The sequence below is a fragment of the Engystomops pustulosus genome, chromosome 2 (genome assembly GCF_040894005.1).
Source record: "Engystomops pustulosus chromosome 2, aEngPut4.maternal, whole genome shotgun sequence".
Taxonomy (NCBI): domain Eukaryota; kingdom Metazoa; phylum Chordata; class Amphibia; order Anura; family Leptodactylidae; genus Engystomops; species Engystomops pustulosus.
The window spans coordinates 140,708,606-140,730,536 of record NC_092412.1 but is presented as its reverse complement, the minus strand read 5'-3'; the positions used below and the strand labels follow the sequence as shown (position 1 = coordinate 140,730,536).

Here is a 21,931-nt window from a genome sequence, read left to right as displayed (position 1 = left end):
TTTAAATAATTTTAATATTTTTATGGTGTTCATCATGTAGTTATAATAACAATTTTAATGTATGGATCATTACAGACGTGGCAATATTACATAAGTGGGGTTTGTATGGTGATTTTCACTTTTTTTTATTTCTATATGTAGTGTAAATTTATTTTTTTATTTTAATTTTTTTTCCACTTTTTTACTTGTCCCACTATGAGACCTATGATACATAAGCAATTGTTTGATTGCTTGTTCATTATAATACCCTGCAATACTGACACACAGCCTGTAAGGTCCCATCTGTAACAGGACCTTAAAGGCATTTACTTTGGACAGCCCTGAGGTCTTAGCTCAGACCCTGGGGTTGTGATAGCAATGATCGGCACCCGCTGAAAACTCTGCAGGGGGCGCCAATCGAGCATGGAATCTCCGTGCAGCCATTTATATGATGCAGTATTTAAAGGGTTAACACACACGATCAGAGTTTGCTCTGACCGTGGGTGTTAAATGGGGATGTCAGCAGTAGATAACCACAGACACCCCCGCAAATCCCGATGCCAGCTGAGCTCCGTTGCAGAGCCGAACCGACTTTGGTTGAGCGCTAATAGCAGGAGTCCGTGCTGAGCGTGAAGGAGTGAAATGAACTCTCATGTGAAACATGATAGTGTATTCTTCTTCTTTGAAATAAAGCCCATTTTATGCGACAAATTGCCAAACTTAGAAAAGAGGAGAGCATAAACAGGCTCCAACCAGAGTAGAAAGAGAAGTTGAAGGCCCTGCTGCACAAATAAGCAACAATACAAATACAGTGGACAGAAGAAGGTTGGAAAAAAGTGTTATGGACAGGCAAATCTAATTTTGAGGTGCTTGGATCACACAGAAAAACATTTGTGAAATGCAGAACAACTGAAAAGATGCTGAAAGATGCCTGATGCCATCTGTCAGGCAAGGTGGACGTAATGTGACGGTCTGGAGTTGCTTTGTAGCAGATAAAGTGGGAGATTTGTACACGGTGAAAGGGATTTCGACAATTTGGACAATGACCCAAAACACACCTTCAAGTTACTCCTCAAGTATTTAGGGAAGGAGCAGGCAGCTGATTTTCTATCTTTAATGGAGTGGCCATTCCAGTCACCAGATCTCAACCAAATGAAGCTACTGTGGAAGCAGCTTGTCCGTATGGCATGCAAAAAGTGCCCATCAAGCCCATTCAAACTTTTGAACGGTATTATTTATATATACTGACAAATAAATTCATAAAAATGGCTTTTTACTTTTGAATAGTCTTAACCGGTTCGCGACCGCCCGCCGTGTATTCACGGCGGCGGTCGCGTCGCGCTGCATGGAGAGGGCTCACGGGCTGAGCCCTCTCCATAGCCGGTAAGTCTTTGCTGCATATTGCAGCAAAGGCTTACCGGTAACACCCGCGATCGGTGCTAGCACCGATCGCGGGTGTTTTCACAGCATGGGCTGCCGGCAAAGCTGCCGGCAGCCTCAAACAGATAGCGGCGCATGGGCGCCGCCATCTTACCTGGGATCGCCGCTCCCCGTGACGTCATCGGGGGGCGGCGATCCGTCTCCATGGTAGCCTCGGGTCTTCCGAAGACCCGAGGCTATTTCGTTTTAACCCCTTCATTACAATGTGCTGATAGCACATTGTAATGAATGAGGAAGAAAATCCCCATATACTGCCATACTGTAGTATGGCAGTATATGATAGGATTGATCAGGCAACCTAGGGTTAAAGTACCCTAGGGAGTCTGAAAAATAGTATAAATAAAAATAAAAAAAAGTTTAAAAAAAAAAAATTATAATTAAAAAACCTAAAATTTCAAATCACCCCCCTTTCCCTAGAACTGACATAAATATAAATAAACAGTAAAAATCATAAACACATCAGGTATCGACGCGTCCGAAAATGCCCGATCTATCAAAATATGATAACGGTTTTTCAATGCGTTTAACCCCGTAACGGAAAATAGCGCCCAAAGTCGAAAATGGCACTTTTTTGCCATTTTGAAAAATCTAAAAAAATCTATAAAAAGTGATCAAAAGGTCGTACAGTCCTAAAAATGATATCATTGAACATATTATCAAATTTCGCAAAAAATGACACCACCCACAGCTCCGTACACCATAGTATAAAAAAGTTATTAGCGCCAGAAGTTGGCAAAATAAAAAAAATTATTTTTGTACAGGAGGTTTTAATTTTTGTAAATGTATGAAAACATTATAAAACCTATACAAATTTGGTATCCTCTTAATCGTACCGACCCAAAGAATAAAGTAGACATGTCATTTGGGGCGCTCAGTGAAAGACGTAATATCCAAGCCCACAAGAAAATGGCGCAAATGCGTTTTTTCACCATTTTCATTGCATTTGGAATTTTTTTCCCGCTTCAGAGTACATGGCATGGAATATTTAATACCATCATTATGAAGTGCAATTTGTTACGCAGAAAACAAGCCGTCACACAGCTCTTTACGTGTAAAAATAAAAAAGTTATAGATTTTTGAAGGTGGGGAGTGAAAAATGGACATGAAAAAACAGGAAAGGGCCCGGTCCTTAACCGGTTAAAGAACATGACATGGAGGCTCAGTAATTTCCAGATTTGTCTGCAGTGCTCCAGAGCTGCCAATGGCACATTTGTTTCTATGTACTTTCTAACCATCATTAAACAAACAATAGATAGAATAGAAAAAAATACCTTCTCTAATTTGGTTACCAAGAAAGCCCAAGTTTTATTGTCATCACCAGTCAATACATGATAAATTGACTCTGTTTATCCCCATGTCTCAGGCTTTGAGACAGATATTTCACATAGACTAATGTTCACTTACACAAAAGAGGAATTTGTAATGAAGGATTACAATGCCAGGGAACACAGACAGTACTTATCTATAGAAATGACCAGAGTTATAGTAGGTAGTTACAAGGGCAAAGGAAGTAGGTATTTTATGTGGAGCTGTCGTCAGTTACCTCATTTTCTCCAGCTCCTATTCAGTGCATTACAAGCCCATCACGCAGTTGACAGTGAATACACATACCCTGCTCTAAACATCATTATAGGCAAGCAGTTCTGTGTCACAGAGGCATCTTTATTACACTAAGTGCAGCATGCCAAACTGAATTACACTGCGATTCATAGCATGATAAAACAATGGTACCTGTCATTAAAATCCTTGTCAGGCTAGCAATCACTTACAAATATTGGGAGGTTCACCGTTCTGGAAATTAATCATTTCTATGTCCACAATATCCTTTAAAATAATCCCAGTAGAAATCATTTTGTCAGCTGATACTCTGCAACATCCTCTAAGAGCTCAAATAAAGACTATTGTTCTATCTGTCTCCATCATATATTTACAAGTGTATATCTTGATAGATAAAATGGTAGATAGACGGATAGGTAGATTTATTTCTCATAATAGGATGTAGGGGGCTTATCTATCTCACAAGTCTTATTGAAATTTATTATGAACTTATGTGAATTATGTTAAATATTTACTATAAGATATCGGGGTTAATTTATCTTTAGGCTGGTTCCATAGGACAGTTCTGTGTCTACTTCTGGGGCTCCACTGCCAATCAGATTTGTTAAAGTGGCTTTGGCACTTTAATAAGTGTTCTTATTATCTATTTTCTGTCTGGGATTTTTCCCCAAAAAGTCACAAAATGAGTGGAGATATGAGTGGATAATGTTAAATTCTCCTTTTCCCCTGATTTCTCGATGGAGCTACAAAAATTAAGGGCCACACTCGCTGATATCAAGAGGAGGCTGCGTGAGAGGTGCAACCTTTATTCAATGTCATTTCCTTCCATCTGTGAGTGGTGGACGGTAATAGGGAATTGTTCTTCTCCACTCCGGGGGATGCTGATGAATGGCTGCATACCCAGCGTAGATCTCCACTGCATCCATGAGGCACTTGTGCATCCAGACATATACTACTCATGGTACTGATGATGGTACTGATAATGGCTTTGTTATGGTCATGGAGAATTGATCCCTCAATTGTTTATTACAAACAGTTGTTGACTCTACCTCTGAATGCTATCTAATATTGTATGTTTATCCCTATTGGTAATGCTTTTGATGCAATGGTGTACCTTGTCTAAACAATGTTACTGCAGGCGCTCAAGCTCATATTACCTACCAGCGAACCATCATTTCTCTGTTTTTAAGTAGTCATGATTTGGTTTGGGCACACTTAGAAAGCGCAATTTGGTCTGGGTCCAAATTAGAATGAATAACCCTCATGTTATTTGTTTGCAAATCTTATCATTGATAGATCCCAGGTGCTTCAATATTGCTTAAATCTGTTCAGGCTGATAACAATCATTGAATGACTGATCATTGTGTTATGTTCATACAGAGTAAAATTAGTAAAACCCAAATGAAGCTAGTTTGCTATTGTTAAAATTAAATTGACCCATAAATTACACAGACTTTTTAATGTATAACACAAATGTAAACATAGGGGATTATTTACTAAGGGTCCGAGGCCTCACTTTCATTTTCAAGTTTTGTGTGGCTGGGACAGCTATTTAACAGGGAATTTTGTTGCACGCAATCAAATTTTGGTACAGCTGGCTTTTGGTATTTTGGCTTTTCATGCAACAGAAATCAGGGGGCGGACGATCAACGGATTCGGACTGAATTCAGGATTTAACTTTCAAATTGTGTCGCAAGATCAAGCACTTACATGCACCGGGAAGAAGGTGAACTCCGGTGGACCTGAGCAGGGAAGCGACAGACGGGTAAGTAAATTTACCCCATAGTGTTTTATCTTAAAAAGCCCATAGAAAGATTTGATATTTTAGTTACCTAAAGTTACCTAATGACCTATAGACACTCAGAATTATGTCATAAAAACCCTCAAACAGCAACATCAACAGAAAAAATATCCACAGTCCAACATATTAACAAAACTAAAACCAGTTTCTTCCCAACTAAACTCACGCAGTCTTCTGGCAGAAGTTAAGTTTAGATGGTGAATACATTGGGATCATTACTTTTCTCTCTAGTTGGAGTCAAAAATATTAGACAGGAAAGGCATCATTCTGGTGTAAATTATCAAAGTAAGGACAACAGCCTCACCTGGGACTGAAATGGGGACCAATATACGGCCGATCTCAGACTCCATAGAAGCCTAAGGCACCTGGTCATGTTGCGGTGAGCACAAGTTATCTCACTACACTGTGACTGTGCACGGAAATACAGTATACAGGGCATTTCATATATATCGCAGTACTATGGCCTGTGCAGCCCACACCCCACCTCTCTTCTGTGCGTGGTTGAGGCTATGGCCCAGGTGAGCATAAGTTTGTGTGCAAGTAGTCTTATTCAACATTGAACTCAGTAATAACATTTCATTGTAAAAATTCTCATTTGCTTGAATGAAAGCAACTACTTCTAGGGGTGGGTGACATTTGTTCCCAGTCTTGGAAGCATATATGTATTGGCTGTTTTCCCATTTTTGTATATTTATTATTGTATGCGTTTTATGCATATTCACAAATGCGTATTACTTTCACTTGAGATCATTTTCCTCTTTCTGCTACATCCACGGCAAGAGTGTGTGGAGGGTGTGGGGTGGCGCAGCCGGTCTTGGCTGTGGGCTCAGCTGGCGGGGCCTGAAAAGTTGCTGGCTGCACTTACTTCTATGCCAGGCAGGACCTAGCATGGAAATAAAATGCTGCCCGGCGGATACATCAAGAACCTGAAGCCTTTTAATGTATCCAGCTGCACCAGAGGTGTGGTGGAGCTATAACACGTCAGCGCATGATAACTACCTCCCTTAATCCACTTAATTCCCAAAAATTATTATTCTTCTCAAAAATCCCCTCTTAATTTTCATATCTAAATACCAGAAAATGCTTACTTTGTCATATTAAAGCATCTGTCAATTTTCCATTTATAAAATAGTCATAATAAAATTAAAATGGAAGTTCCCTATTGTATTTATGTTTTACAAAAGGAATGTGACCAAAGTTTTTGTTCTCACTTTTTTAAGTCCCAAATTGTATCTTTGGTGATGCCTTGTAACTGAAATGCTTACTGTAGTTTTAATTAGAAATCTTTTTAATTACCGTAGATGTATGGAGTTTACAAATATAATCTTACTATGTGTAAAATATTATTAAATAATTTACTAGATGACCGTTTAGTACTGTAAGTGTAATTTCAGGTGACTTAAAGGGGTTAGCCACTTTACCTCATTTTTTTTGTAATGTGTGTGTAAGTGTGTGTGGGGGGGGCAGTATATTAGGTAATTTTCCGATACACATCCATTAAAGGCTTTATTAATAAGTAAAGTGAATCCTCTTGTCTTTTACTTCATCAGACAGAAATTCCTAACCATGTAATGGCTGCAGATGGAGGGTCATGTGATCTCTATCTGTCCATGAACAATCGCCCTGCCGTGACCTTGAACTTATATTCATGAACACTATCATAAGGACCTGGCAGTGCTTTTGTTCATGGACAGATAGAGACAACATGACCCTCCTTCTGCAGCCATGTTAGGGGGCAGAAATTTCTGGCTGATGAGGTAAAAGACAGGACATTTTTTTCTTTGCTGCTGTAGTAACTGGGATAGAAAACAGTTTCTTCAGAGAATTAGCGTTGAATAGCTCATGCAGAACCTGATTGTGTGAGTTATTGTGGCCCTTTATTGTGTCCCTTATTGTTAAAAGGTGTCCCTTTTACTCTCATTGAAAATTCATCAGGAACTGGTGCATTATGTGTTGGTTTTGACATTACCCCCCCAGCAAACATCGACCCGGATATACAAAGAGTATATATATATATATACATATACGACCTCTTAGTATATCGAGTGCATGATTATGCCCTGGCTATGTTAAATACATCCTAATGTCCCTGTCATTTGGCCTGAGGGTGGTGTAGAGGAGAAAAAAATTCTAAATGCTTGAACGTGCGCCAGGAATTGTGAACTTTTAGCACCCTGTATGTCTTGTTCATTCAAGAGGACCTTTCGCCACCTCAAACCTGTGCAGATTAGCACACCATTCTGTAGTGCTGTTACACAGATTCAGGGGCAGTTGAATTTTCTGTCAGGCCCCCATGGTTGTGGAGATATCAGTCCCGGTATATGATCATTATAATCTGTGTTTGATCAAAGCTGATATTAGTTGATTATGTATGAACACAGCCTTTAGATGCACATAGAAAAATTACCACTCACTACTGGGCATAGTAGATTCTCTGACATTGCCTGCCACTGATTGGACAGAATGAGAGAAGACTAGCTTAAAACACACCTCCAGCTCCAGCCCCTCTTCTCCGACCAAACACAGATTACAACAGTCAGATACCAGGACTGATATCTCTGCAACCGTGGGAGCTGAGAAAAAATTTAAACTGCCCCAGAATCTATGTAACAGCCCCTACTAAATGGTATGCTAATCTCCACATGTATGAGGTGGTGAAAGGTCCTCTTTAAATGTTTATTTTATTAGTCTTACAAGGGTCCTGTATCTTTATTTCAACTATTCACAAAGGGTCAACAAAATGCCTCCTTGTCCAGCCCAAGTGCTTATTTACATCAATATTGTTCAGTAGAGCTGTTTTGTTCTGCATTATGTATGTAAAAGAGCAAAATTGAATCAGGGAGCAGAATCTTATGATTTCTGAATGTCTGTAAAGGGCAAGAGAATGATTAAATTAAGAATTATTTGAGAATTTACAAGTTTCTGGTATATTGGTTTTGGTATAAGTAGAAGGCATTTGTTTAAAGTCTAATACCCTTAAACCTTAATCAATGTTTCAATGTTTTTTTATCATCTGCCTTTTTAACTTACAGCACAGCACTCGCCCTATGTTTTATATGCCTTATCTTCAGATGATGAATTACATGCCATATGTACATCCATATTACCTAATGAGAAGTTTTCCAAAACCTAACGTTGATACAAGAGACCACCTGAGAATGGCAGGTGATGGACCACAGTTTCCCTTCCCCAATACTTGTGGGTAAGTTTTTTATGATCCTCACTTTTACTTTTATTATTTTTTTTTGCTACCTACGCTGTTCTGCTGCTGTTTGCCCAGTTTGTCTGTTATTTTCTGAGCAAGTACAGATATTTACAATATGTTGTTCTTGTGGATTTGCGTTTTTAGAGTACAGTGGTTTCCTTGTAGTAAAAAAAAGGTTGCATTAGCATTTGAGTCAATTAAGGAGGTTGTACGTCTGGCATTTGGTACTTTTGACAGGCAGCACATAAGGCCTACAATTTCTCAAATACTGTAGAAGATGTAAGGCATTGATCTTGAAATCCTTGTTACTTGAAATATACCAAACAGCAATACAGAAAAGCATATTTTTATAAAATAATATAGAGAAGACTTTAACTAGAAAAACCTAAATATTTCCTCCTTAAAGAAAACAATTGTGCACATTTACTGACCTGTCTAAGGAGTTCACCCAAAACGCATTGTTCTAATGATAATGCATTGTGCCGCGATTCACTAAGATCGTGCCCCCGATATACTGCATGTGTCCCTTCCCCGCTCAGGTCCACCGGAGTTTAACTTCTTCTTCCCGGTACATGTAAGAGCTTGATCTTGTGACACAATTTAAAAAGTTAAATCCTGCACTCAGTCCGACTCAGTCAGATCATCCGACGGCCTGCCCCCTGATTTCTGTTACATGCAAGCCAGTGCAGCCGCGCCACAATCCGATCGCGTGCAACACAATCCCCAGTTAAATACCTGTCCCAGCGGTGCAAATCACAAAACGTCAGAAAACCCGACCAAAGTGCAGCCACGGGACTTTAGTAAATAAGCCCCATTATATCACATGATGTATCAGTAAAGTATGACAAAAAGAAGTCCTCCTTGTATCTAGTGCATTTTTAATATTGTCACAATAAATTCATATGACAAAGACATTAGAAACATCCAATTGAAAGAACTATGCAAAGAACGGACAATGGGGCACATTTACTAACATTTTTCAAACATATAGGGGCACATCTAGTAATGGTCACGTGGCCTTCTATGCAACACATATTAGGCGGCAAGATGAAGTGCTCATAGTAGCGCAAAATGGGCTGTCCTTCACACTCCTTCCATCCTCCATGGAGGCTGCTATGATTTTATATAATCACATACATGGTGTACAATTTGCTATTCTTAGAAGGCTGAAGGACCTGAATGTAACACAAGTAAAAAAAAAAAGGAATTAGCCCTTACCGGTAATTTGGTTTCCATAAGTCCACTATGATGACCCCCTGGAGGTTGCTTCCCCTTCCTATGTAGGGACAGGAAATTGAGAGCATTAAAATGCCCCACCCTCAACCTCCCACCAGTGTAGTTTAGTAGGTTAATTTCACATACAAAAATGGGAGGGAAAATATCAGGGCCTTCATGGTGGACTTATGGAAACTGAATTACCGGTAAGGACTAATGCCTTTTCTCCATATCGTCCCCCATGTTGGCTCTCTGGAGACATACCAAATTTTTCCCAGTTAGGGAGGGACCACAGCCAGGAGAACTTTCCGACCACAGGCCAAATCTCTAGAAGCTAAAAGGCTCAGTCTATAATGCCTTACAGGTGATAAATAGCACTCACAGATAGACAAAGCTTGCAACTCACTTAGCCTTCTAGCCGATGTGATGGCTATTTGGAAAGCGGTTTTTAGTGTTAAGAAACACATGTTGTAGGGGTCATTTGGTTCAAAAGGGCATGTGGTTAAAGCATTCAAGACTAAAGATAAATCCCACTGATGACTCTTTAATAGTAGGACGTAAGCTTGTACAGTCCCTGGAAAAATCTGTTTACCCACCTGTGTTCTGCTAGCGCTGTGTCAATGAAGGCGCTCATGGCTGAGAGCTGGACTTTCAAGGTACTAGGTCGTAGCCCTTTTTCCTTCCCCTCCTGCCAGGGCCTGAAAATGGGGGGGCTCCCAGGACGCACCCTCCCGTCACTTTGCCCTTAAAGGTTCCCCCACCAAATGTGGGCGATTCAGACGGTCGCATGACCGCCCGAATCGCCAACAGTGTACAGGCGGTCCCCTACTTAAGAACACTCGACTTACATACGACTCCTAGTTACAAACGGACCTCTGGATATTGGTAATTTATTGTCCTTTAGTCCTAGGCTGCAATAATCAGCTGTAACAGGTATCACTGGTGTCTGTAATGAAGATTTATTGTTAATCCGGATGCTTATGACAACCCGACATTTTTAAAATCCAATTGTCACAGAGACCAAAAAAGTTCTGGCTGGGATTACAATGTTAAAATATACAGTTCCGACTTACATACAAATTCAACTTAAGAACAAACCTACAGACCCTATCTTGTATGTTACCCTGGGACTGCCTGTATATGGCTCCTGGTTCCCCAGGCCGAATCTTGGCGATGTGTCTGCCTTTCATCTATGGCAGAGCGAGGGAACTATAAGTAGCATGTAAACAAAAATGGCGGTGCCCTGCCGCTGACTGCGCAAAGTGTGGTGTCGTGCGGGTGACCTCACTGTGCCGCGACAGTCACGGAGCCGCCTGTAGCAGGGCGCCGCCATCTTTGAGGACGGCACGCATCGGGGGAACGTTGGAAGGTGAGTACAATTTTATTATTTTATCTACGACTGTATATAGTAACTATAGGGGATTGTATATATTTATTATGGGGGGAGTGTATATAGCAATAATAGGAGTCTGCATATAGTTGTTTATTATTGGGAGGCTGTATATTGTTATTATAGGGGATGTATATTATTATAGGGAGACTGTATATAGTTATTATAGGGAGACTGTATATTGTTATTTTAGGGGGACTGTATATAGTTATTATAGGGGGACTGTATATTGTTATCATAGGGGGTGTATATAGTTATTATGGGGGAACAGTGTATAGTTATTATATGAGGACTATATGTATCTATTATAAGGGGGTGTATATAGTTATTATAGGGGGACTGTATATAGTTATTATAGGGGAACTGTGTATAGTTATTATAGGGGGACTGTGTATAGTTATTATAGGGGGGTGTATATAGTTATTAAAGGGGGACTGTATATAGTTAGTATAGAGGGTGTATATAGTTATTATAGGGGGTGTAAATAGTTATCATGGGGGACAGTGTATAGTTATTATAGGGGGACTGTATATAGTTATTATAAGGGGGGTGTTTATAGTTATTAGAGGTTGACTGTAGATAGTTATTATAGGAGGTTTATATAGTTATTATAGGGGGTGTATATAGTTATTATAGGGGACTGTATATAGAAATTATAGGGGGATTGTATATAGTTATTATAGGGGGACTGTGCATAGTTATTATAGGGGGACTGTGTATAGTTATTATAGGGGTTGTATTTAGTTATTAAAGGGGAACTGTATATAGTTAATATTGGTGGTGTATATAGTTATTATTGGGGTATATATAGTTATTATTGGGGGGCTGTATATAGTTATTATATGGGGACTTTATAGTTATTATATGGAATCTGTATATAGTTATATAGTTATTATAGGTGGCTGTATATTTATTATAGGGGCTGTACATAGTTACTATAGGGGGCTGTATATAGTTAATGCTGTGGGACTGTATATAGGTAATCTTGGGGGCTGTATATAGTGATTACTGTGGGCTGTATATAGTGATTACCGTGGGAGCTGTATATAGTGGTTGCTGGGGGAACTGTATACAGTGAATGCTGGGGGAGCTGTATACAGTGATTGCTGGGAAAGCTGTATATAGTGATTGCTGTGGGAGCTGTATATAGCGATTGCCGGAGGGGCTGTATATAGTCATTACTGGGGGCTGTATATAGTGATTTCTGGTGAGCTGTAAATAGTGCTTTCTGGGGGCTGTATATAGTGATTACTTGGGGCTGTATATATTTATTACTGGGGGCTGTAAATAGTGATAGCTGGTGGAGCTGTATATAGTGATTGCTGGGGGGCTGTATACAGTGATTGCTGGAGGAGCTGTTTATAGTGATGTCTGGGGGCTGTATATAGTGAATTCTGGATGCTGTATATAGTGATTACTTGGGAGGCTGCATATAGTTATTGCTGGGGAGTGGTATATAACTATTGCTGTTCCAACTACATTCAATGGGGGCTCCCACCATATTTTGCGCCCAAGGGTCCCTACCAACCTTAATTCGGCCCTGCCTCCTGCAGAAAATGAAGGGTCTGACAGATATTGGGGAAATCTTGGTTAGGCATACCTTTTGACCAGGAACAAAACTTTTTCCATATTTTAAAATATATGGCATGAATTACCGGCTTCCTACTATTTTTTAAGGTTTTAATTACCTTACACAATATTCCTTTTGATTTCAAGAGGGCGCTTTCAAGATCCAGGCTGATGAAGATCTGGTGAAGATCTGGTCCCTGATGTAGAAGGTCTGGCCTCTTGGAAAGGATGAATGGAAAGTCCACTGCTAATTTCTGTAGAAGTGGGAACCAATTCTTTTTTGGCTAAAAGGGTGCTTTTAAAATAAGGCTGGACTGACTTATTGATTCTACAGTACCCTTCTTATCAACGGAATCGAGGGAAAAGCATATACCAGATCTTGGTTCCAGACCTAAGAAAATGCATCTAGTACCCAAGGAACCTCTCCTGGATTCAGCGAGTAGAACTTTTGAGGCAAACAGGTCGATGGCAGGTAGCCCCCATCTTAAAACAATCTCCTGCAAGATCTCTTTGTTCAGGCTCCATTCATGGGGAAGGATCTGAGACCTTCTGAGGTAATCTGCCACCACATTCTCTGAGCCCTTTAGATGGATGGCTGAAATTGACCAAATGTTTTCCTCTGCCCACAAAAACAAATTTTTGTGATATTTTTAGTAATTTCCTCGATCTGCTTCCAGTTAGCAACTGTACTGGTATTGTCTGACATGATTTTTAAGTGTTGTCCCTTCAGATCGCTGGCGCAGGCTTCTAGTGTCTTAAGGACTGCGCCCAATTCTCTTTTCGTTTGAAGAGACTTGCGCCATTTTCCGGGACCATAGGCCCTGAACATATTTTCCTGGCAGGAGAGCCCCCCGATGCGTAGCTACTGACATCTGTTTGGATCTGAATTAATGATCATTGCACCCAGTCTACTCCTTTCTGTAGGTATTTTGGATTCTTCCACCAATTCAATGACATTTTCATTTTTGAGGGAATTACTAAAGGCCAATGTAAATAGTAACGATTTCTGTCCTATTTTGACAGAATACATGATTGCAAAGTCCTTCAGTTATTTTGGCACCAGGCCACACTCTGAATGCATGATGTCATGGATCCCAGAAAACTCATTGCCGTCCAAACCGAAACAAACTTCTTCTTTTGGAAATTCCTGATCTTTCTAATTAGCTTGTCCCTTTTTTCCTGTGGAAGATAGGAGGTTTGTGTTACAGAATTCAGTGATACCCCTAAAAACTCTTTTATGTAATTCTGGACCAGATCTGTTTTTTCTAAATTTATGATCCAGCCCAGAGATTGTAGCACTTCTATTGTTGTCTTCTTCTGATTTTCCAAGTGGCTTACCGAGTATCCTATCAGCACGAAGTCTTCTAGATAGGGGACAACAAATACTTCTTCAGTTAAAAGGTATTTCACCACTTCTGCCATGATCTTGGTGAAGATTCGAGGAACTGAAGAGAAACCAAAGGGTAATGCTGTAAACATAAAATGAAATTTCCCCCCCAACAGAGATAATGCTGCAAACCATAAGTATTTTTGTGACTCTGGGTTTCTAGGTACATGATAATATGCATCCTTGAGATCCAAGGTACATAAAAGGACTTTGTAAGATATTAATGGAGTGGCAGATTTTACTGATTCCATTTTGAATTTGACATATGTTACCCATCGGTTCAGATATTTCAAATTTGTAGTCAATCTGAAGGCTCCATTTGTGTTTTTTTGTTTTTTTAATCAAAAATAAAGGAGAATAATGACCCGTACCATTTTCTTCTGGATGGACTGGACTGATCACGTTCAGCTTCAACAGGCAGTATACTTCCTTCCAAAGGTGACTTGTTAAAACTGTTCAATGATTGCCTGGATAGAATAAACCAATGAGGAGGAGGCGATGCATAAAAAATCCATTTTTGATTATAGAAAGTACCCACCATCTCCTAGGCCGTGATGCTGAGGTCTCTAACATCACTTCCAGTCAAACCGGAAGTGACTTTATGGGTGATAGAGCGCTATGTGCCAACTGCTGCTGACCCAAAAACTAGCCGTATGGCCGCTGACACTGCCTGATGGCAATCCAGGACCTGGAGACACAAGTAGTACTCTCGAGGAGGCCGAACGAGGGAATCCCCAGTGGAGCAGGCACCTACCGGAGGTACGAGATCACCCCCCCCCCCCCCCCCCGCCTTGGAGGAGAGAGAGATGTTTTACTTTCAACCCTATCTGTGTAGGCACAGGAAAAACACTGCTGGGATGTTGAGGGTGGGGCCTTTTAATGCTCTGAATTTCCTGTCCCTAAAGAGGAAGGGGAAGCAACCTCCAGGGGGCCATCATGGGGGACGATATGGAAAATTGAAACAATATTTCCCATCTGTACATAGAGCTTTATATGTCTGTAGTTGAATATTAGCAGACAGTCCCTAAGTACAAGAAGGCAGAGCAGTGATTTAAAGATACACAGAGCTGTGAGTCACAATAATGGGGCGTGGTTCACTGCCTGGGCGAGAGAAGAGTCACAGATACCAGACATGATCACAAAAAGCTAATTTGCATATCATAAAAACGTCTGTAATTAAGGTGCAGAGCCCCTCTGGAAGCTAATTTTAGGTGCTTTGGGGAGGACTTGTAACCCGTTATCAGCAGGCATTGCTGGTGACAGGTCCTCTTTAAGAAACATACTGCACATTCAAGCTGCCTTGCTAGTGACACTCTAGCATTTTTCTTACCACATTAATATGTTGCACAGTATTTGATCTTTACTGTATTTGATTTACAAATAATGTTTGTGTCCTAAATAACTATTATAATTTCCTTGATATGGTAATTATTGCTCTTATTGCTCTAGATAATGCATAGTTGTTTACACTTGACGTGACACATTTTAATATCAAATAAAGTGTATTATAATGCAGTGATCTCCTGACAGTTATGAATTTTAATATAAAAAGCGTTGATGCATTATGTGACACGAGTGATCTCCTGACTGTAGGTATTAGCAAATTTCATATAAAAATTAAAAATGTTTCATTTGATCTTTATTTTGGGCTATGAAAAAGCAAAGTGTTAAAAAAAATGTTAAAAGGACCTTGCATACTTTATACTTGGCATGACTGTGCACTTGGGTCTTATTAACTTTCTTTAATTAGCTAAAGCAAAGAGAACCATTCAGAGCTCCTGTGCCCAAAACACCCATTGAAAACCATGGCACTGCAGTGAAAAGAAACAAGAGAAAAGAACTTTATACAATATATTTATGTCAATTAACAGCTTATAATGGGAATTCAATCAACAGGCCTTTTTGTTCAATTTTTTTGAGCAATTGATAATATGATTTCAATTAAATTATAAAAAATACTACATTGTCAGATTCAGTTTAAACGATAGGCTCACAATGAATCTAAGACAATCTGATGTCTCAGATATTCAAATACAGTTACTTGGGTACAGTCAAAAGATGGAAAAAGAAAGGACAAACACAGACATTATTGAGCCTTAAATCTTGACCCCCCCAATGTTTCTACCTACTTTCTGATCCTAACCTGGACAATAGATAACAACTGCTTGATGTTCTCTTCCTTTGACGAAAAGAAAACACAGTGTCAAAACTGAATAAAACAAACACAAATGACTGGTCATATATATATGGATCTAATCCAAAAGGACAATACTGTATAGAATCCAGAGATAAACGGATGGTCAGAAGACAAACAAATTTAAAATGATCTAAGAATATAGATGTCCAGAAAATCCTAGCAAGCTACAAAGAAGGCTTATAGCAAGCACTGAGAAGTGAGCAGAGAAATCACGCTCTGCACTGGCCCCCTGACAACTGGACTATCCAGACCAGCAGAGGAGGAAGGACACACAAGTGTATTGTGGAAATCATTTGAGACAGCCAGGAGTGAAATAAGTGATTTTTCAGACTTGTGCAGGACAGAATGTAAACTAAATACAACAGAAAAACAGAAAAATTATATTTTTGTCCTGTAGAGTGAAATGATATGCAGCCAGATTTACATATCTCTAATGTCAGATAATGTAATATTGTTAGTATGATCTGAGTATTGCTAAAAGATATTTCTTAGTGTAAACCCTTAGGAGATTTGTCAATCTTGCAATACAACAGTGTAAACATGCATGGTTTAATGAAAGTGACATGAAAAAAAAGGGGGGCAAAATTTATGCAAAAAATGACAAAAGGGATTAAGGTTTTTTTTTCCATGAGAGTGTTTACCATAGGGGATATTTATTTCATAGATTGGATATTTTGAGATATGGGGATACCAAACATGTTTATGATTTTGTTTATTTATTTATATATACCTTCAGGGAAAGGCAGGAGGTTAATTTGAATTATTTTATAAAGTTTTTTAATTTTTAATTTTAATTTTTTTTTAAATTTTGTTTACTAATGTTTACTATTTTCAAAGCCCTTTGGGTACTTGAACCTTAATGAGTCTGATCACTCATGCAATATACTGCAATATAATTTTATTGCATTAAATTAGTAAAATATTGCTTCACTATTACAGTTTGGCAAATACTTTATAACTACAAAATGGATCAAGAGGTTGTGACTGGTTCCCAGAAGGTGGCCGTGACATTTTAGTGCCATGTAGTGTTTGACTGTGGTCCTTAAAAGGCTAGCATTAATACCGGATGTTAGCGATGTGTGTTTATTAAAGCAGTCCCTCATCCCATATGGAGAGGATTCAGCATGTGATGTGAGCCCTGTTAATAAAGCCTTAATGCCACAACACTGTACATGTACAGAATTTGGCATCAGTAGGTTAAACTAAGGCAACTATTAGGAAATGCAAAGTAAATTTTTTGTCCGCCAGTTATAACAATAAGCATTTTATCCCAGAATAACCCTGTGTGTGATCCATTTATTCAAGAATATTTTTTTTTAAATTCTTTTGATTGGTTTTTTTTAATCATTTTTACAGCAGTAAAACAGGCAAGACATACATTTTGTAATGTGGATGGAAATGTTGCCAAACTGTTCAGTGAATATTCCTTATTAATATCTGTCTTCAACAAAATAACATATAAGCCAACTATATGTATATCATTGTCACAGCTAAGGATAATAATAATAATAATAAGAAATAAATAACAACTGAACATTCTAGAGCCGTGGCAATGTATTTGAAGAAACAGGCGAAAGGTAGAAAAAGATGGCTCTACTAAATTGAACAGGAGTAGATTAAAGGGGATTTAGAAAATGAAATTAAATTTGAGTGACTCTCTCTAATACACCTTTCATCCCCAACCTGAACTTGAGAATTGGGGAGAGGAGGAAGAAAATGGGAGAGAAGGTAGATGTTCAATTTATGTTTTCCTCTAGAAATTTTTTTTGCAAAGATTGGTTTCCATGAAGGACAACCGTGGGGTTGTATGCATGAGAGGTGTTGAGTTTAGGCAAAATTTGTTTTAGGTAGTCAAATGTAGGGCAGGCTGAGTCTGACTGGGTGTCATCTAAGCCTAAAAAGTCACGTACTTTGGTAAGGGGTTAGGGAGGAGCCCCAATTGCTGAGTAGGAAGAAGTATTATGCCAAGTGTGTATGACCACTTGAGAGATTGGGTTGGAGAAGTGTATAGGCTGGTCCTTCTTTAATAGTAATTGAGAAATGGAGGTGCCCACAACCTCCTCTTCGATTTTTACATAAGATTTTGCATCAGAATTTTTGACCGAATCTCTTATCCTGACTAATTGAATTGCCCAGTAATATTCCTTCAAGTCCATTAGGCCTAATCTACCCTGTCCCTTACGTCGTATTTAGGATCTGCTGAGATATTAACCCCTAGGTATTTGATAGATTTAGTGGCCCACTAAAAAACTTCTAGTTTTTTCAATTAGTCTTTTAGAGCAGGAGATGTTTAAAGCCGTAGATTTGTCTGCATTGATTTTGAAGTTTGATAGGTATTGGGATTGTGAAAAAATGTCTGAGAGGGCAGCAAAGGAGGATTGTGGATGAATAAGCGTCAGTGAGGAGAGGGGGAAGGATAGTTTGACTGTATACTACAGCTCCTTGCCTCCATAACTAGAACAGAGGACATCAATATAAGTCTTTTAGAGAAATGGTGACTCTAATCCCATGGATAGAGGCATCAGTAGAACATTTATAAAAACCTGGTGACAAGTTCTCGCTAAACATGAATAAAAAATTTGTAAACCATAAGCATTTTTTTTTTTACACAAAACAAGAACTAGACTTTTTTTCTACATTTGGAAGTTCTTTCACTGAAGCAGTGCAGTGATAGAAACAGTTCAATAAATGTTTGTTGCAGAATCTTTGTTGTAAAATGTGCTTGAGAAGAAAGCATCTCAATTGGATAGACTGTTATTGCTTGTTTCTTTGTCACATAGATTTTATAAAGTGAAGCTTTAAGCACTTTGAAGAATATATTGGGAGATTTGCAATTTTCTAATGTTACACCTATACTGTAGATTGCAGTAGTCTATTGCTGAACTCAACTCAACTCATCGCTCTGCTATGCTATTGTTAAGTGGCTTGTGCCTTCTCTTGAAAGAACAGGACAATTTCATGAAAAAGACATAATTTCAGAAAATAACATTTTATTGAAGAACTAAATTTAAAGCTTGTATACATAATTAGAGTAAAACTACTCCACTACAAGGAAAATAACCAGCAACTGGACCCAAGGTCCCGCCTCCGTAAAAATGACATTACAATTTTTAGTCTCTTTAATAACAGATATATAATATTTTGGGAGAGAGAAGTCCTTTGTGTAGAGCGACACAAGAAAAAAATGAGATCTACTCTAATAAGCATTTACAATATTAAAAAAGAACTTTATAATAATGTACTATTTAAATGAACCTTTTTGTATCTAAAAGTCATTTAATTTACGTTTTTAAACTTTATAGCCTTTCAGCCTAGAATTTATAGGAAATCTACCATTTGTTTTTATGCATTATGAAGCAAACATACCTTGAGAATGCTGTAGCTACACTGATGCAGAAACTTAACTTGTTTAATTCCTGATCCGAGTGGTTTTGCTCAAAAAAACAATTACAAAATTCAGGACCTTTGAAAAGCTGGGTTGCATGCAGTCTGCCATTCATAAACACATTACACCAAGCTTCCTGAATTGTCCAGACAGGACTAATCAACCTGAGTTAGATGACTTATACACAGCAGCTGGGGATGGCGATTACTTATGCCTGTCAGGGACAACACAGTGATGACTTATTCTCGGCTTAGGCTGGGCAGGACAAGGCTGAAACAGTGCATAATTAGTGTAAAAGGAGAAGTGCTGAGCAGCCACAGGAGCAACAGGGCCTCATTATCATAATTGTTTTTTCTGCAAATCCTCTCAATTCAGGGATTAAACAAGATATGTTTCTGCATCAGTGTAGCTACAGCATTCTCAAGGTATGTTTCGTTCACAATGCATGAAAACAAATGGTAGATTTCCTTTAAAGGACTTTACCAATAAAAGAAAGTTTTCAAATTTTAATCCCCTAGTGATCTTAACATGATAAAGATAACTTTTAACCCCTTACTTTGCAATTTTACTCAGTTTTTGCTGCCTACTTTTGCTCCTATCCCTGCATTAGCTTAGTGTAAGATTTAGCTATGTAGGCGTGGATCAGATGAGCAGTCACATGATGCAGAGAAGACACTTCCTGATTCTTCTTTCTACAGTGCTCAAGCACATGAAAATTCCTGCTCCTGTTGCTGTGTGCTAACATGTCCTAGAAGGAAAGCCATGGCGAGGGGGAGGCAGTGGAAAAACCTTACACCCTCATCATATTGTTTCTGAATGCACTTTGAAGTCTTTCTGCTGGGCACCCCATGGCCATCATCTTAGGATAAATATAAGTCCAAGTCGGATCCATACTCCTGGTATTGCCTTTTGTTCTGGCTGATTCACATCACTGCCCCTACTCCAGCATGCACCCTTCAGAGCATCTCACACACATCACCACTGATCCTAGCATATGCCCTGCAGAGAATCTCACACACACATCACAACCAGCCCCAGCATACACCCCGCAAAGCATCTCACCCACACATCACCACCACCACTCCAGCATACACCCTGCAGAGCATCTCACACACACATCACCACCGGTTCCAGCAGACACCCTCCAGAGCACCTCACCCACACATCACCACCAGTCCCAGCACACACCCTGTAGAGTATCTCACCCACACACCACCACCACAACTCCATAAAACACCTTTCAGAGGTGTTTACCAGAATTTCAACATGTACCAGTGCCCTATCATCCCACCAGTGTTCCACAAGGTTCCTCCATTGTAATGCCCCCTACTACCATCCCCCACACAGTGCCCCTTACTACCCTCTCCATCACTTGCTGCCCACTGTGCCTTCTCTGTACCCAAGTACTCACTGAACCTGACCTCTTGCAGGCTCAACTCGTAGCAAGCGTGCCCTTGGAGCTGCAGTGGATGGGGAAGACTGTGTGCGGGAGGAGCATATTGTCCTCATTCTTGTTCTTCTGGCTGAGGGACGTACTGTCCTTGCCTCCTGGATGTACTCGGGGTTTCCCTTCTCTCCACACTACAGCAAGGAGGAGATAAAATGTGTGGTGTCACTCTGCGATCGCCTCCTGCATGGACTGGAAGCTATTGCAGTATACAGCTGTCCTCTTGTACACACACAAAACCGCGATAGTAATACAATAGTAATAAGGCTACCCACTTCATGAATGAACAGAGGGGACAAGTGTTACATGTGAGGGAATCCAACCTGACAAGACCTGCACAACCTCTGTCAGGATGAGTTTATGGTTGTATCCAGGGAAAAACTGAACAGTAGAAGAACAACAGGAGACAAGTTATACATATATCTGTGAAAAATCAAATGTTTAACTTGATTTTTTTTTGTTATAACATCAAATTACAAAATATGTTATATTTCTATTTTGAATGTAATTAAGAATTTTGCCTTTGAGGTAATACCACTTTAAAATACACATTTAGCTAACTATGAATCTAACAATTTTCATACTTACCTGCACAGACTAGTTAGAGATCTGTATGCTTTTATTTATAGATGTATACTGGCCCTTTAAAATCCCATATGTAAAAAAATGTTGAGTTAAAAATAGAACCAAACTCTGTGTATAAATATTGAGTACAGAATTGTGAGCTCACGGGTAATACCAGCACTTAATGTAAACCGGCAACTCACAGATAATGTTTTTGATTGGAGGAGTTCTTTTTCATTTTCTACTTCTACCAATCTGCCATTTCAGCTTCTCACATTCATGACTCATCTCTGCAGATGAACAACAGAAAAATTTTAGAATCTTAACTTCATTATCACGGTGCCTCCACACAGTAGACAGTAGTCTAATTTCCCCCATGCAGTAGCCAATAGTCACAGCACCTGTGCCACAGTAAGCAAAAGCATAGTACCAGCAACCAATTTTCACAATGTCTCTTTTCATTAACCAAAAGTCACAGTACCTACCCCAGCACTGACCTAACATTAGTTAGTCAATAGTTACTGTGCCTGCTCCCAGTAGCCCAAAGTCACAGTGCCTACTTCCAGTAGCCAATATTCACAATGCCTGCTTTCAACAATCACTAAAACATAATAATCAATATGACAATATGAACTGTGGGTCGACATATTTTTTGTTATAATAGGAAGGTATAGGAAATGCATAGGAATGAATAGGAATGTATAAGAAATGTAAAACTAAATAATAATATACCCATATGCACCCATATACCAAGCCAGCCATGGCAAAAGGTTAATGTTTACATTAGTTAAATCT

At 39.2% G+C, this 21,931-nt stretch overlaps 1 protein-coding gene across 3 annotated transcripts in view; it reads left to right on the top strand.

The window, feature by feature from the left end:
* The window catches only part of C2H1orf94 (chromosome 2 C1orf94 homolog), a 139,368-nt gene that overhangs the window by 82,179 nt on the left and 35,258 nt on the right, over positions 1-21,931 (top strand). For 2 of the 3 annotated variants that reach the window (XM_072133092.1, XM_072133093.1), the window contains exon 4: positions 7,810-7,979. The exons of the other annotated variant lie outside the window; for it this stretch is intronic. In XM_072133092.1, the coding sequence (XP_071989193.1) occupies positions 7,810-7,979 (170 nt within the window). The remainder of the gene's footprint in view (positions 1-7,809; positions 7,980-21,931) is intronic. 3 annotated transcript variants of the gene reach the window in all.